General features: G+C 46.7%; 2 protein-coding genes across 5 annotated transcripts; both read left to right on the top strand.

Moving 5' to 3' along the window:
- Positions 1-1,056: 1,056 nt before the first annotated feature.
- On the top strand, positions 1,057-6,308 carry POLR2H (RNA polymerase II, I and III subunit H). Of its 4 annotated transcripts, none has more exons than XM_078595572.1 (5): positions 1,057-1,214; positions 3,310-3,393; positions 3,528-3,621; positions 3,952-4,035; positions 5,340-6,308. In XM_078595572.1, exons 1-5 carry the CDS (start codon positions 1,142-1,144, stop codon positions 5,455-5,457), a joined length of 453 nt encoding a protein of 150 aa, XP_078451698.1. In that variant the 5' UTR covers positions 1,057-1,141; the 3' UTR covers positions 5,458-6,308. The 4 variants fall into 4 exon arrangements, with proteins under 4 accessions (XP_078451698.1, XP_078451702.1, XP_078451701.1 ...); XM_078595576.1 differs by having other exon boundaries at positions 1,108-1,214; positions 3,317-3,393; XM_078595575.1 differs by having other exon boundaries at positions 1,117-2,879.
- Positions 6,309-8,931: 2,623 nt separating this feature from the next.
- MICOS10 (mitochondrial contact site and cristae organizing system subunit 10) lies at positions 8,932-15,480 on the top strand. The gene is made up of 4 exons (XM_078595571.1): positions 8,932-9,176; positions 11,662-11,709; positions 14,522-14,631; positions 15,250-15,480. The coding sequence occupies exons 1-4, from the start codon at positions 9,113-9,115 to the stop codon at positions 15,283-15,285; spliced, it is 258 nt and encodes an 85-aa protein (XP_078451697.1). The 5' UTR covers positions 8,932-9,112; the 3' UTR covers positions 15,286-15,480.
- The last annotated feature ends 800 nt before the right edge of the window (positions 15,481-16,280 follow it).

Genomic DNA, 16,280 nt, shown 5'->3' with positions numbered 1-16,280 from the left:
GGGCCGTCCATAAATGACGTCACGCGATTTTGGACGATTTTGTACCCCCCCCCTCGTCACACATCGTCACAAATGTCTGACCCCCCCCCAGGTGCGTGACGTCATTTATGGACGGTCCTAAAGTGAAATCTACAAAGTATAAAAAAAACTTTTGTCGGCTTAATTGGTCCTAAATAAAACCATAATTGGACCCACTAAAGTATTTTTTCCTAATTGCAAAAACCGTGCTAATGACTATGTTAGTGAGTTTTTGGGCATAGGACTCTGTGAGCCACACAACCAGGCACAACCTACCATATTAATTCAAATGTGCCTTAGTCTGGCTCTACGAGCCCTAAATTCCCCCGAATCCTCAGTAAAAAACTAATTTATAACACATTCCTGCGGAGGGAGCTGGTAGGAACGTTGGGTTGCTCGGTCAATGGCCAGGGTCAACGGCGGCGTGGTGTATTCCGCAAATATGCCCGACTGTGAGGGCGGGCACAAGCCGGCGTGAGTAGGTTAAACGTTGAGTTTTATAAGGGCACCACGGGGTGACCAGCCCCTCCCCACCCAGCCCCACCCCTCCCACCCCCCACCCAGCCCCACCCTCTCCAGCCAGCCCCTCCCCACCCAGCCCCCTCCCTCCCCACCCAGCCCCTCCCTCTCCACCCAGCCCCTCCCTGCACGACGGACACAATAATCCCCTGTGGGCTGGTGTAACCAGGAGGTTCCTACCAGGTACCAATGCCGCTGGGTCACCAGATGCCATTGTCAAGAGAACTTGCATATAAAACAATCGCGTTCTCAAGGGGTTACCACCTGCCCCAAGTCTGACCAGAGAAATATGTGAATCTGTATGTGTTTGGGGTATCAAAAGTTGATTTGTAACGAGATGTCATGGAATTACGTGAACTATATTCTAATTTTGATATACCCAAGCCAAGGGAACGAACAAATCGACTTTGTTCTTTGCATCGCGAAATATAATCGCTTCCAAACGATTCGATTCCATTGCCCGCTTCACTCCTACACAGGAATCGCTGGTTATAATCGATACCCATCGATTCTTTTCCTCCACTTTGCTGTAAAAGGGAATCGATTTAATCACCTTCGTCGATGCCGATCCGAATGACGTCACCGCGAAGCGAGGCGCGAGAAGATGGCGGGCATCCTCTTCGAAGACATCTTTGACGTCAAAGACATGGACCCCGAGGGGAAGAAATTTGACCGCGGTGCGTCTTCCTCGCGTCTTCCTCACGCGGCGGCGGAGCCGGGGCCGTTAGCGGGGTGGTGCGCGCCGCCGGGGTCGGGTTGAGTAGCGGCGGCGTGGTGTGGAGTAGTCGCCCCCCCCCCACGGCCAAACACGTGTCGGTGCTCGACTAGAGTAGGCCTCGGCGTGTTGGGTTGAGTTCTGGAGAGAGTTATTGACTTTATACTTCATTTATTTAACTCTTTGGTTTTTTTCGGTAAAGCCACGTAGGTAGAAAACAACTTTTTATATATAAAATAAATTTACTTATTAATACATTTATTTTACTCTGGTTCTTTCGGTAAAGTCACGTAGGTAGAAAATAGCTTTATTTATATATAAAATACATTTATTTATTAATAAATGTATTTATTTTACTCTTTGGTTCTTTCGGTAAGGTCACGTAGGTAGAAAAATAACTTTATTTTATGGATCCCTGCAGTCACGAAAACTTGAAATCTAATTCTAGATTTGAAGCTTTCGTGACTGCAAGGATTCTCCTGGGTTTTTTCGGTGAAGTCGCGTAGCTAAAAAATAAAATAAATGAAAACAACTAAATTAAATCACGACGTATCGGGCGCAACACAAGCATCCTTCAGGTGGGGACAACGTAGCGAAAGCACAACCGCTTAATTTAGTTTTCATTGATTTTATTAAATTTTTTACCTACGTGACTTTATAAAAAAAAACAAAGAGTATACTTCAAATCTATTCTTGACTTTGTTCGTGTGGGACGCGAACACACACACGCTCATGTCTACGTGTGTGTCTCTCTGTGTGCTTCTGTGTATCTTGTCTGTGATCGTGTGGTTGATGTTGGTGTTGTTTGAGGCAGCCGGGCGTGGTGCTCGCCACCCAAACCCCCTCGTGTATCGTGCCGCGGCCCTCTTGTTCCTACAGTCTGTTACAGGCCATGCAGGGGGAGGATCGTTGATGTTGGTGGAGAGCAGCAGCAGCTGTAGTTTTACATCGAGGTGGTTTGATGCAGATAATTGCGTCAGGAGTAACGGAGTCGTCAATGCTGTGAGGACGCCTGATTCGTATTGGTGAATCCGGCGTTGAGTTGTGATACGTTCTGCGGTCTGTCCTTGGATGAACACAATCTTCACATACTGGAGAGTTTTAATGTCCCGTGTGTTCATCGTCAACAACTGTGTCGGCATCTGCTGCCGTGATTTATTTCTCGTTGGTGTTTGTGACTTCTTGTGAATGGAGTTCTTTGTGTTTGTTGTCCGTGTCGGGTTTTCGTCTGTCCGCCTGTCTCGTATGTGTTGCACACGTTAATCGGTGCTTATGTCCCATCTTTGTCTCTGCCCAGTCTCTGCTTACCGACCTTATCAGTAGAGGGCAGTGCAGGAAAATCTATTGTACAGCAGCACTGGTATGTGCTCATACAGTACGGCTTTTATTCTCGCGCTGTACTCGGTGTGAAGTATGGTCAAGTAACGCCCCACGACCAGCAGGGTATAAGGACGGAATCATTCAGCTGTGCATAGAATGAAAAACGTTTAATTTGTATAGCGTCTCTATACAACCGCATCTCAAGATGAAGTACAAACACAGGCATCGTGTGCTTAATTTGGAAACGGAAATCGTGGGCCCTCTACTGGGAAACTCAAGGAACCTCCTGAAAAAGAGTCGAGATGCGGTGAGGCTTTGCTGGCTTAACAAATGTAATAATTCTAGATTTGAAGCTTTCGTGACTGCAAGGATTAATATTCTTTGGTTTTTTCGGTAAGTCACCTAGGTAAAACAATAAAATAAATGAAAACTAAATTAAATCACGACGTTTCGGAGGCAACACAAGCTTCCTTCATCGGGTGTAAAAAAGGCACAGCAAAATAACTGTGTAAAAAAGGCACAGCAAAATAAGTTGTTTTGCTGTGCCTTTTTGACACCTGATGAAGGAAGCTTGTGTTGCCTCCGAAACGTCGTGATTTAATTTAGTTTTCATTTATTTTATTGATTGTTTTACGTACGTGTCTTTACCGAAAAACAACTAATAATGCACGTGAACATGTGCGGGTATATATTGTGTACGCGTGCACATTGTGATTTGACTGCTGCTGCGTCTGCAGTTTCCAGGCTGCACTGTGAGAGCGAGTCGTTCAAGATGGATCTCATCCTGGACGTGAACACGCAAATCTACCCCGTCGACTTGGGTACGTTCACAGCCACGGTCCACACACTTGCCCTCTCGCGTGCGCTGACTGGGGTTTTTATTGACCTCTTCGTTCGCAAGACGCGCAGGCAACCATCTGTAGACTTGAACGAAGCGTCTCTCGTCTCTGTGTAGCGGACAAGTTCCGTTTGGTGGTGGCCAGCACCTTGTACGAAGACGGAACTCCAGACGACGGAGAGTACAACCCCTCAGACGACCGGCCGTCCAGGTACACATGGGCGCACATTGGATATCTATATGTTACACACACGTATCGGTCTGTGTGCGCACATGTGCAGCGCATTTGAATACGCGTAGACTTACACAGTACATACATAAAAGCCTCTGAGTTAAATTCCTTACCACGGCTAATATCAGAGGTGGATATACTTAAATGATGGATACTTTAATCTTTAGTGTAATAATTAATTTTATCTGAATTATTACATGTGTAATGTGCACAAAAATATATGTATGTGTGTATACATACACTTACAGGCATGCACACTCGTACTCGAACACCTATGACGACTGTGCGTGTGTTCTCTGCTGTGCGCAGGGCAGAGCAGTTTGAGTACGTCATGTACGGCAAGGTTTACCGCATCGAGGGCGACGAGACGTCCACTGAGGCTGCCACCCGCCTGTGAGCGACCACGCACGCGAACACGTGACATACACGTGCGCACAGTAGCCTCGCGAATACGTATTCTGATGCTCCTCTTGACTTGTGGATGCCTGCACCATCCGATAGCTACTCCCCTGTGCACACACCACACAGGTGCACACCTTCTTAATCGCACGTCGCAGCACCTACAGAAAAGTGCGGAACGTAAGACATATCAGGGTCAGAAAGTATGCTTCAATGAGAAGCATGCTTTCTGACCCTGATATGACGTCGCATACCTTAACGCGTCAGTACTTTGGAGGTAAGAGTTGGTGGATCACGTCGATTTATCAGTCTTAGAAACCTGCTGGGTTGCTGCGAGGTGGCCAGGAGATTGCAGTACAGAAAATAGGTTGTGAACCCATGTATGTGGACCTTTAACCAAACTATTTCTTTTATATTGAATAGGGCCCCGTGATTTCGATAATGCTATTGCTGATAGTCTGTTAATACAGCAGTGTTTAACAAACCTGATTCAACTAATCAGACCCCGAAGGTTGAAACCAGTCCAGAATTTGCTTGTTTAACTAAGGCCAACACTGCACAAACAATATTGTATTATGTGTGGACATTGTTCTGTTTATATATGCGCAGGCCTTTGACAATTATGTCTTCGTGTGCATGGGTTTTCTGCTGGTGTTCTGGTTTTCCTTTAGTACCTATGCACGCAAATCACTTTTAAATGACATTGGACAACCATGCCAGTACAGGGCTCTCCTAAATTTTATTAGACCATTTAGGCTTTAATGGATAATACATTATTGTATTGTTGGCCCTGATTCAAGGCTGTAAACCTGTCCCTTGGTTTTCAGTTTCAAGACAGAGCCTATAATAATTCTTTCTTTGGTCTGTGGTCATTCCGGAATTACAATGGAATGTCTCATTCGTTTGAAAGTTACAGTTTACATGCAATTTCACTTGCAATCTGCGCAGGTTAGCTGACACGTGCTATGGATTTAACCATGGTGACCCGATAGTCATTTTGAGCGAAAAGGAAGGCATGCAGTATATACTTTTAAGCCCTCTGTTAAGTCATATTATTTGAGTAAACAAAACTCCTGCAGTACCTCCTCGAGGAGTTAATATATATCATATTAAGTTGGCTTTCCTATTCTTTATTTTAGCCAATAGCTGGTAAAAATATATAACAGCCGAACTTAAAATTTGGTGAAATGATTGCAACGACGAGCTTTCTGAACCTGCATTTGAAACGTGCTTGTTTTTCTGACGTTGATTCACTAATCGAGCCTCCTCACTCCCCTCTTTCAACCCGCCCCCCACAGGGCTGCCTACGTGTCATTTGGGGGGCTGCTCATGCGCTTACAGGGCGACGCCAACAACTTGCACGGGTTCGAGGTGGACTCCAGGGTCTACCTGCTCATCAAGAAACTGGCTTTCTGAGCGTGTGCCAGGAGTGAATATGTGTGATGTTATTTGTAAGTAATTGAGTGAGGAATGACAGTGAGTGGGAGTGCACACTGTTGAGTGTGAATGTGAGTGAATGTTATGTGAGTGACTTGTGGCAGTGAGTGCGCACTGTGAATGCTAATGGAAATGACTGTGATTGCACACTGTGTGTGTGAGTGATTGTGTGTGTGTTGAGATTCAGCTAACGCTTGTCACCGGTGTCGAACACCACAGCCAACAATGTAACCATGGAGCCCCCCTGTCCAATTTGTTCACCTCTGCATAGCTTGGCATCTGGGATCCTCTGGCCCATGTGCCCCGGTGTAGTTGCACCACCTGCATGTCTCCATTCGCGCACTGCCCCTAATTGCTCACTGACATCACCTTGTGTCTTTGGGAAGTTTTGAGTGGTTATCATCCTAAGAAATTATCCCAATGACCCCAGGTTACATGTTGCCTGTGGTGCTCAACACCAGCAAGGAGTGATATTTGAAGTTTACTTGCTTATAATTGAGCACCTGGTGTAGTGGTGGTGTCAGCCTCAGATTCTCATTAACAGCACTTGCCCTAACATTGTGTAACATATATTTGTGACTACATCTCATCACATGTATGAACAAACCCTTTGCAGTGTTGTCAGGTACATTGAAAGTTGCTTGGACACAAAAATGTGGAGTTAAAATCTGACTTGTGCTTACACGCACACACCCGTGTGTACCTGCAATAATGGATATCGTTGCCCAAAATAAGCACCCCAAGGCGCAATTGAACATTTTTTTATTTCTGGAGCATGTGTCGATGTGTGTGCCGTCATATTTATATTTCAATAAAAAGTATTTACATTATTGTGTGTATAACTATCTGGTACGTCGAAGGACATCACTGGAAAACAATATATACCTAGGGCAGGTGATGAACGTGGACTGAGATAAAAAGGATGAAATAAAGCGTGGATGAACGTGCTTTTGAAAAGCTTCACTTGATAATGAAAAGCAACATACAAATATCTAAATACGTGTTTTTAAGTTGGTATTGCCTATGGTAACTTGGGAACATGGACATTGATTAAGAAGATGGCAGCTAAAACTGAAGTATGCAACATGCATGTCTGGGATTACATTACAGGATGAGTGACGCATGGGTTTGAGCATGTAAGTTAAATACAATTTTGATTGAGGAAAGTAGGCTTGGGGTGGGATGCATCCATAAAAGGATCAGTGGTTGGTGAATCTACCAACCGAAGGGCAGCTAAAGAAAGAATGTGCCCATAGAGGATGTCCATTGTATATGTAGTGAGTCAAACTTGAGTCGCAGACGTCTTGGGAGCAACACATTTTATTAAATTCTTAGCACAACAACTCCAGGCTATTAACACAACATACTCCAGGGTGGTAACCACCCAACTAACTACGCTACGGCGGAACTAGACACGGTTCCGCTATTCCAGTCCGGACCACAAGCTGGGTCCCGGACCGCGTGGCTGGAGGCTTCTTCAAGCTTGACGTGGATCTCCTGCCTCTCCAACAGTAAGATCTCAGGGCCCCCCTTATATCGGGCTGGGGCTGGCTCTGCCTCTTGCCCCACCCACCTCGATCTCTCGCCCTTTCCTGAAGGTTCTCGAGAGTTCTTGGACCATGTGACCACCCATTGTCCCCCTCCCCGGTGGCCCTCCTCCAGTATCATCCGGTCACATGTCCCCAGGTCAGCCAGAGTATCATGCTCCCAATGTAACCCAAGCTGGCTGACACTCGCTCTCTCACGCTGTGCGTGGTGCCACCGCGCTTAACCAGCGCTCACCCAAGTCCCCACTAGGGCTGGTAGTACACCCCGTGTCCTGGGGTGTACCCACAACAGTAGACATCCCACCGTGGCCTCGCAAGCCCGGCACCACACAGTGACATTCCCAGTCACTACATATAGATGGAGTTTTGAAATCAACTCGTGTGCAAGCGCTGGGCGGATTGTATTGCATTGCAGAACCAGGATGGTTGGGGAAGGCTTTGGGAACCCTTTATTCAACAGTGGTTTCTCGATTGAGTATTTTGACAATGTCGAGGTCTGCTATCCAAAACGAGAGGGCTCTAGGATAGAGCGTTCGTGTAGTTTTCCTTTCCGTTGAAGGATCATCGATGCCAGTAGTTTGCTGCATGGTCCATATTTTTGGGTGCACGACCACAATATTTTAACTTTTCATTTACGGAGGAGATACACGCATTGGCCTGTTGAACGGTGAATTAATGATACCGAATATAAGTTGAATTCCAGGTGGGAATACTGTGCTAAGAGGCACGTGAGCTCGATGATGTTTTAGGGGGTCTCGTTTTGTGTATTCAAATTCACGGCTACACGTTCGTGAAACGGACCTATAAATGAGTCACATTTGATACCAAACCACTGAACACTTATCAAAAGTTTTACGTTTTGTCAGCAGAGGGCAGTGCAACAGCTTCCATGGTACTGCATGGATTAAGGACTCTATGCTCTCCACCTGCAACCACGCACTGACCAGCGTGGTGAAGTATGGTGAATCAACCTCTACGACCCGTATCGTCCCTCACCCAGCAGTGGATTGAGTCCAGCCCCTCCCCGCCCAGCCCCACCCTCCCCACCCAGCCCCTCCCCACTCAGCCCCTCCCCACCCAGCCCCTCCCCACTCTCCCCACCCAGCCCCTCCCCACCCAGCCCCTCCCCACTCTCCCCACCCAGCCCCTCCCCACCCACCCTCCCCACCCAGCCCCTCCCTCCTCGACGGACGGACGGACACAATAATCCCCTGTGGGCTTGTGGAACCAGTGGGTTCCTACCAGTATTACAGACCAATTCAGACCTCATTGGCCACCCCGTGCCCCTATCAATCTCAACGTTCGCCCTACAAAGTCCCATCACAAGGCAGAAACACAAACAAATAGACAATATGTTTTCGCCCCGTACTGAAACGGCTGTACGCCGTATGGAACTGAACACTCAGTTTCTCTGTTCAAGAATATGGGGTAAACCGTGTGGGTTGACGGCTATAGGATCGAACCTACGACCTCCTGTATACCAGGCGAGGGAGGTAACATCTTGCCACCGTGACACCCCAGTAACAATCATTCGGTATATAACAATAAATTACATTAAATATATATTAAAAACCATCAACACATTCGTCACTAACACTGTGTGCGACCTTGAAAGGAAACTATCTATAATAGTAGACGTTTCGGGCAATGACCCATCACAGCACATGGCAATATATCCCCAACAGCTGAAGAAAATTTTAAACCCCATTAGGAATCGACAATCCCGCGTTAATCGAAACGTTACCCCTTGTACGCGATTCTTACCGCACGTAGCACCGCGGAATCGGATCGAATCGGATCGGATCGCGGTCCGGAGAACACGAAGCCCGCTTCGCTACAAGTGATTGGAACGACATCGATTACGATTCTTCAACAAAATCTTTCGCAGTTGTGGAATCGACGAGAAGGCGATTCTGCCACCTCTGGTGAGTTCGCGTTGGGGAGAGGACGCGGTCGGACTGGAGTTTGGTGACCCCCAAGCGGGCGACTCGTCCCCTCTTTGTCTCCCCTCATCTCTTCCCCTTCCCATCGTCTCCCTGATCGTCTTCCTCTCTTCCCCCCAGCAGCAGCAACAGCAAACAACGGCAATGTCCGAGCACGAACACGGCCGCAAGTGGGACAGATGTCTGTCGGACGCCACCGTGAAATTCGGTGAGAGAGGATTTTTTTCTTTTCGCTTGGCTCATTTGTGCGCTTGCACGACGCTAATTCTGGTGCATGGCAGCAACGTCGATGTCTGCTGGCCACGGCCGACGGGGGCTTCCTTCACGAGAGAGAGATGAGTTTGGTGTCGTGTTTTTGCTGTGACAGGAGCGCAGAGATGAGTGGTTTGGGTTGCGCGTGGCCCAACAATCGCTCCTCCGTGGCCCACAATCGCTCCTCCGTGGCCCACAATCGATCTGCCGTGGCCCACAATCGCTGCCGTGGCCCACAATAGATCTGCCATGGCCCACAATCACTTTGCCGTGGCCCAACATCGCACTGCCGTTGCACCTAACGACGTCTTGAAACCTTTTCACTGCTTTAAGATGCGCGCCATCGGCCTGGCAGTGATGTTTAAATGCTGTCGGTGCATACCGTGTCCAACCCCCGTATTCTTATACGGGGGGATTTGCGTTTTCAGGGTCCATACGGCGTTACAGCCGTTTCAATCCTGGCCAACAATGATAAAAAGTCGATTTGTTTGTGTTTCTCCCTTGCGATGGGCCTTTGTAGGATGAACGTTGATGTCTATAGGGGGCACTGGGTGACCAGTAAGGTCTGTAATAAGGTAGGGGCACAGCTAAGGTGGTTGTCATGTATGTTTATGGGTTTTTCCGTGTTCGGTATTTTAAGTTCACAACGCACGCGAACTGGCGATGCACTTTTTTTTGGATGCCATTCGCCCGCCAAAAACAAGTCGACACTTTGGCGGGGCTGTCATTGAGGAGGATGGGGGTGGTGATTGTGGTGGTGGTGATGATAGTGGTGATGGTGGTGGTTGTGGTGATGGTTGTGGTGATGGTTGTGGTGGTTGTTGTGGTGATGGTGGTGGTGATGGTTGTGGTGGTTGTTGTTGTGATGGTGGTTGTTGTGGTGGTTATGGTGGTGGTTGTGGTGATGGTGGTGGTGATGGTGGTTGTTGTGGTGATGAAACCGCTGTCGCTGTGGAGGTGAAACTCGTCTGCGCGCGGCCTCTGCGCTCAAGGTCAACGCGAGTCTCGAGTTGGCCATTGCGAGCCGCACTGTGCGCACGGTGGGTGATTTTGAACTCGTTGGGTTCCACGGGGGCCACTGTACGTGGTCACTGTACGTGGGCCACTGTACGCTGCTCAATGTGCCCCCGAGTCGGGCTACTGCACGTAACGCACTGTACGCCCCAGCCCCCCCCCCAGCACTGTACGCCGCAGCCTCCCCCCCAGCCCCCCCCCAACACTACGCCGCAGCCCCCCCCCCCCAACACTACGCCACAACCCCCCCCCCAGCCACCCTCCAACCCCCCCCAGCCCCCCACCACCCCCCCCTCCAACACTACGCCACACCCCCCCCCCAGCCACCCCCCAACCCCCCCCCCCCAACACTACGCCGCAGCCCCCCCCCACAGCTACGCCCCAGTCCCCCCCCGCACTGTACGCGGCAGCCCCGCCCCCCGGCTTACAGTGCGCACTGTACGTGACAGCGTGCTGTGCACGCGCTACGAACCCGGCGTCCCGAGTTCGATTCCCGCTCACGGCCACCAAAACCGGTGACGATTATCTGAATCGGTTCCTGTGTCTCCTCCCCTAGGTCGACTCAGCCTCAAGTGTGTACCTGGTGCGGTGTGTAAACATCGCCACTGGGGAGACAAAGGCGGTCGGCCGTGGTTCTGGCTACCCACACCCCTCGTGTGCCGTGCCGGTCTTTATAGTGCGCAGTCACGGGTAGTGCCCATTCCGTGACTGCTGCAGGTCACTACGCACCATCATGTGCGCTGCATACACTGGGCATTGAGAATGTGTTGAGCATTGTTGGTGGTGGTGATGGTTGTGGTGATAACGGTTGCGGTGATGGTGGTTATGACGATTGTTGTGATTGTGGTGGTCGTATGGATGATGGCAGTAAGTGGTGAGTAATGGTGGTGATGTTGATTGCTGTGAGTGTTGTGATGGTTGGTGTCGATGATAGTTGTGTTGATGGTTGTGGTAGGTATTAGTGCTTGCGATGATGGCATAGCAGTCGTGCTGATGGATTTTGTTGGTGGTTATGTTTATGGTTTAAAATGCAGGGGAGGATGAGTGACGCTCACAACAATGAACAGAGCGCCAGGTGACTAAAATACAGCTAGGTGGCATAGGAGCGCAAATAGTGCATCTCGGTCATGTCACCCATAACCTGTGTCTGCCCTGTGGCTTCATGCCTTTGAGACTTCAACACTTACGGCCTTAAAATGCAATTAGTCTGTGACAAGCTCTGTGGTAACATCACTGCCACTTAATAGCGATTGGCAGCTATTATTGTTGATGGTAGATGATCAGTGTTTGTGTTTTTGACAATTGGTGGTTGCGTTCATGTTATTAATGTTGGATAATGCTCGTATTGGCAGTCTTGATAGTAGTTTTATTGATGGATGAATGTCTGTGGTGTGAGTACTGACACCATCTTCGACTCTGATCCACAGGTGCAGGTCTTGCTGTGGGACTTGTGTTTTCAGTCATCTTCTTCAAGAGTGAGTACACATCAGCACACCCAACATCGACCATAACACATCACCATACAAGATCACCCATTGTCATCCAACATCAGTCATCACTACCCAACATCACCTATCACGCACAGCTAGGCCTCGGCAAGGTAAGGTAATTTACCCTTTTTACCGGGTAAAAGGGTAAAGGTGTCGACATGCCAAGGGGTAAGGTAAAGGGTAGGGTAAAGGTAGCTCGAAGTATTACCCGGTAAATGTGGTACCTTGTTCACCGCTAAAAGCTCCGTGGCACAGTCCGTGGCCTCCATTTAATAAGTAATATTAAAAAAAAAACTTTTTTACAAACACGCTTTAATGAAATGTACGAGTAATGGCAGAACTCCACGACTCCAGGAAGTGGCCCCGAAGCTTGCCATAACATAAGGGACCGTGGCCAATTACAGCCAACGTCAGTTGACCGTGGACAATTAGACCCAAGCCGAAACATAACATATAAAAAAGAATGTTTAAAAATATATATTTTTTATGATAGAACATAGTGTTGTCATCAGTATGACCTAAGTATATCAAGTTTGCAGTCTATACCATATTGGGAAGTGGGTTAAAATTGAGTTACAAGATTTGAGGATACAACAACGACAACAACAACAGACAGAGTGAGTTCAAATAAAGTGTGTAAAATTGGAATCGAGAGTATTCTATATGAATAAAGCGCTCTACCTAGCATTTACCGTTATAAACCTTTTTCATGTGTAGTAGTACCCCAGTAATTACCCTGTAATTTGTATGGGGTAAGGGTAAAGGTAGGCTCGTTGCTTTTTACCTTTTACCTTACCTGCTAAAGGGTAAAAGGTAGGGTAGAGTGATTGTATTGTGGTAAGGTAAAAGGTAAGGTAAAGGTAGGCTTGTTTTTTTTACATCTTAACTTTTACCTTACCTTGCCGAGGCCTACGCGCAGAGCTCATGACCCATCGTCAACTGATTAATAAGTCAATATTAAGGCCATGAGGAGTGAAGACACAGTGGAAAACACGCTGTGTGACAAATTTGGCTTTCTGAGTTTATGGCTAATAACTGCCAAGTGATATCTAAAGCAGTCCTGGGTCTCCGCAAGCTTAACCTAGCCTTAAATGAGAACCTGTTGTGGTTTGTGCACATTAACAACGGACATGAAATGCTGCTAAGCATGGACATGGCCACAACAGAATATCTTGTGTCATGCTGGCTTTCATAGATGCTAACGAACAGCATTTGTCCAAACAGTCCCAAGAGGCAAAATGGTTCTTTAGTATGTGTATTTATTATGCGGTAGTGTAGCAGTTAGCGTGCTGTGCTATGAACCCGGCGACCCGAGTTCAAATTCTTGCTCACGGCCAACGCCAGTGACAATTATCGGAACTGGTCCTGGGCCTCTCGGAGGTCGACTCACCCTTAAGTGAATACCTGGAGACAAAGACAGCCGGGCGTGGCTTTGGCCACCAACCTTCTCATGTACTTGTCGACTTTAATATACAGTGGTACCTCGGTATACGTCGTTAATTCGTTCCAGAAGGTAGGACTTATACCGAAAATGACGTATACCAAACGAATTTTTCCCATAAGAAATAAAGGGAAAGGAAATAATCCATTCCAGAGTATAAGAAATGATATTTTATATGGCATATTATACATTAATGGGGTTGTATAAAATACTTTAGACACTACGTATTACTATAATGCATACATAAATTAAAATGAATGCATAAATAAATAAAAATAAATTGAAATAAAAATAAAATGTAACATCACTTTACCTTGCTGAGAGGAGTTGATAGCCTACGAGGATGGTGGTGAGGAAGGGGAGGAGGCGTGAACAGGGTAGACGCGGGTACGCAGTGACTTGTCCCGACCCATACAAGTTCTAGCAAGCGCGTCGTATCCCAAGCAAGACGTCGTATCCCAAGACATTTTTAAATCCTTTATATTAAGTTCGCTTGCTTGCTTGCGTGCTTGCTTGCTTGCGTGCTTGCTTGCTTAGGACCGTGCAAATCTTTCAGTCGTTTTTTAACCCACTTCCCGTGATCCAATCGAGCTGACATTTTCCACACAGACTCGTTGTGCCAGATAATTATTGTTCGTGAAAAAAAATTCCCAAAATTTTACACTTTTTAGGCAAAAAAATTTGATTTTACATATATTCAAATAGAACTCAATCATGGCTTTGGCTGAACGTCAGAGTGTAAGAGCCCAGAGCGTAACCCCTCCACAGGCCGTGGCGGAGTAGCGCAGTTGGTAGCGCCCTCGCTTCCCATGCCAAAGGTCGCGGGATCGATCCCCGCGTCCTCCACAGGCGAATATATTTTTTAATCCTTTATATTAAGTTCGCTTGCTTGCTTAGGACCGTGCAAATCTTTCACTCGTTTTTTAACCCACTTCTCGTGATCCAATCGAGCTGACATTTTCCACACAGAATCGTTGTGTGACAATTAATTTTCGTGAAAAAAAAAATCAAAAATTTTACACTGTTTAGGGAAAACAAATTAAATATTTAATTACCAATTGCTTAATGGTGGCAGACAATCATCTGACCCATAGGTGGCAGCCATCTCAAGCCAGAGGATGAGAGGACTCTAGCCGCCACGCATATAAAGGATTTATAGTGAAAAACTTTGTTTTTACGGGTTTACTTGTTTCTCGTCAAAACATAACGTATACCAAATTCGACGTATTCCAAAGTGGTCGTATAATGAGGTATGACTGTATGCTCATGAACAGCATTTGCCCGAACAGTCTGTAAAAGCCTGTTTTTGGGGATCTTTGTCTTTGTAAATGTACTTACATGTGTTTATGTTTACAGGGCGGGCATGGCCAGTGGTGTTTGGGGCGGGGTCTGGGTTTGGCATGGCGTACTCCAACTGCCAGCGCGACTTTCAGAAACCATACCTCGTGCATGGGGCATACGTGCAGGTATGGGCATAGACACACGCATATACACAGGCACATGAGTAGGCGCATAGATAGTAACATTCGTAGACACAGTTACAGCAACAACTGCCCTTCGCCAATACGTGGTGATGATGTCACCACGTACTTTTTATTCCACATGAAGTGTCAAAGGCTCGCTGGCCTGCCGAGGTGTTAACCCATAACACCTAGGCAGACCTAGGTGTTATGGCTTAACAGATGCATACCACCTATTCTTTTCATTTTGCCAACTTGCTTTTTTAACCACCTTGCACTTTGCTCGTTGTTGTGAACATTGCTCTTCTTCCATCCTTTGTTGCTGTCACACCTTTCACAATCCCTATTCCACAGAGGAAAATCTTGAGACTCCACTGGTTTCTGTCGCTGGCAAGTCCATGAGTAGACACACACATGGCCGCACAAATAGATGCGCACACGGGCACATGAGTACACACAAGCCTATGCAAAGCATAGCAGAACCCTTGTGAAAAATCACGAGACTAAGCGAGGATTTCGTGGGTAAACAAGCATAAGAAAGTAAAATCATAAATCAGTGATGGATTTTGTTCGATAAGTAATGATTTTTGTGTTTAATCGGTGATGTTGATTTTGTCTCTTCAGGACGATGCCAGCAGTGCCGCGACAGTCACTGAATAACGACCTTTGCTTTAAATATGAAACAACTTATGCATACTCGCACACGAGCGTGTACACATACTCGCACGCCCACATGGGTGTGAACACGCTTGTTCTTGCTGTCATCGGCACGGGATTGTGTGCGTTTGTACACGCACGTGTGCCTCCGAGGGATGTCTGGTGATCTGGTTTAAATAAAGATATATTGGCTCTTTATTGTATATTGTATCTACTCTTACTAGTATGTGTTGTGGATGCTTGCTGCCGTGTCACGGTTAGCCCCAGACGTTTAAGTTATTTGGTGATGACGGTGATCCTTCGTGTTCTGTTATGAATGCTCTAAAGAAAAAAATACATGTTTTCTCAGTAATTTAAAAACTAAACATTTTTTAACCAGGTGAGGTCCACTGAGTTGTTAATAAGCTCTTTTTCAGAAGCGACTTGGCCACAAATGATTTCCCAACGAAGCTTCTCATGTGCAAATTTATAGCAGCCAAAGACTCTAAACACATAAAGGCCATAATTATAATATATATGGGGGGGGGGGGACATATCCCACCGCGGGGGACATATCCCCGCCCCCCAATATTCAAATATGCTCAAAATGTCCCCCCAATATATTGCTATAAAAATGTAAAAATAACAATTGCTATGCTATGCAAATAAAAATTTGCTAAACCTTGGCCACAATATCTGGACTTGTCTTCATATAAATCAATGCATAGATTGCTGTTTATATGATTGTGGTTATGGTTGTACTTTATTAATCCCTAATCTCAAACATTACATACAATGAAACAAGAAATGGTTAAAAAGTGAAAACAGAGCAATGTAATACAATACACTATTAGACATTATTGTAAAAAAAAAGTCCATCCCATGTGTTAGTGAATTTTTTAATATTTTAGGCAGGAAATTAGTTTTCAAATTTAGATATTTTTATGGGTTGGGACTCCCAGACCCCCTGGAAGATTTGGTTCCCCCCAATATTGACTTCATGGCTACGGCCTTGAAAC

This window comes from Lampetra planeri, chromosome 6 (genome assembly GCF_965212315.1).
Source record: "Lampetra planeri chromosome 6, kcLamPlan1.2.h2, whole genome shotgun sequence".
NCBI lineage: Eukaryota > Metazoa > Chordata > Hyperoartia > Petromyzontiformes > Petromyzontidae > Lampetra > Lampetra planeri.
This window is presented reverse-complemented; position numbering and strand designations above follow the sequence as displayed.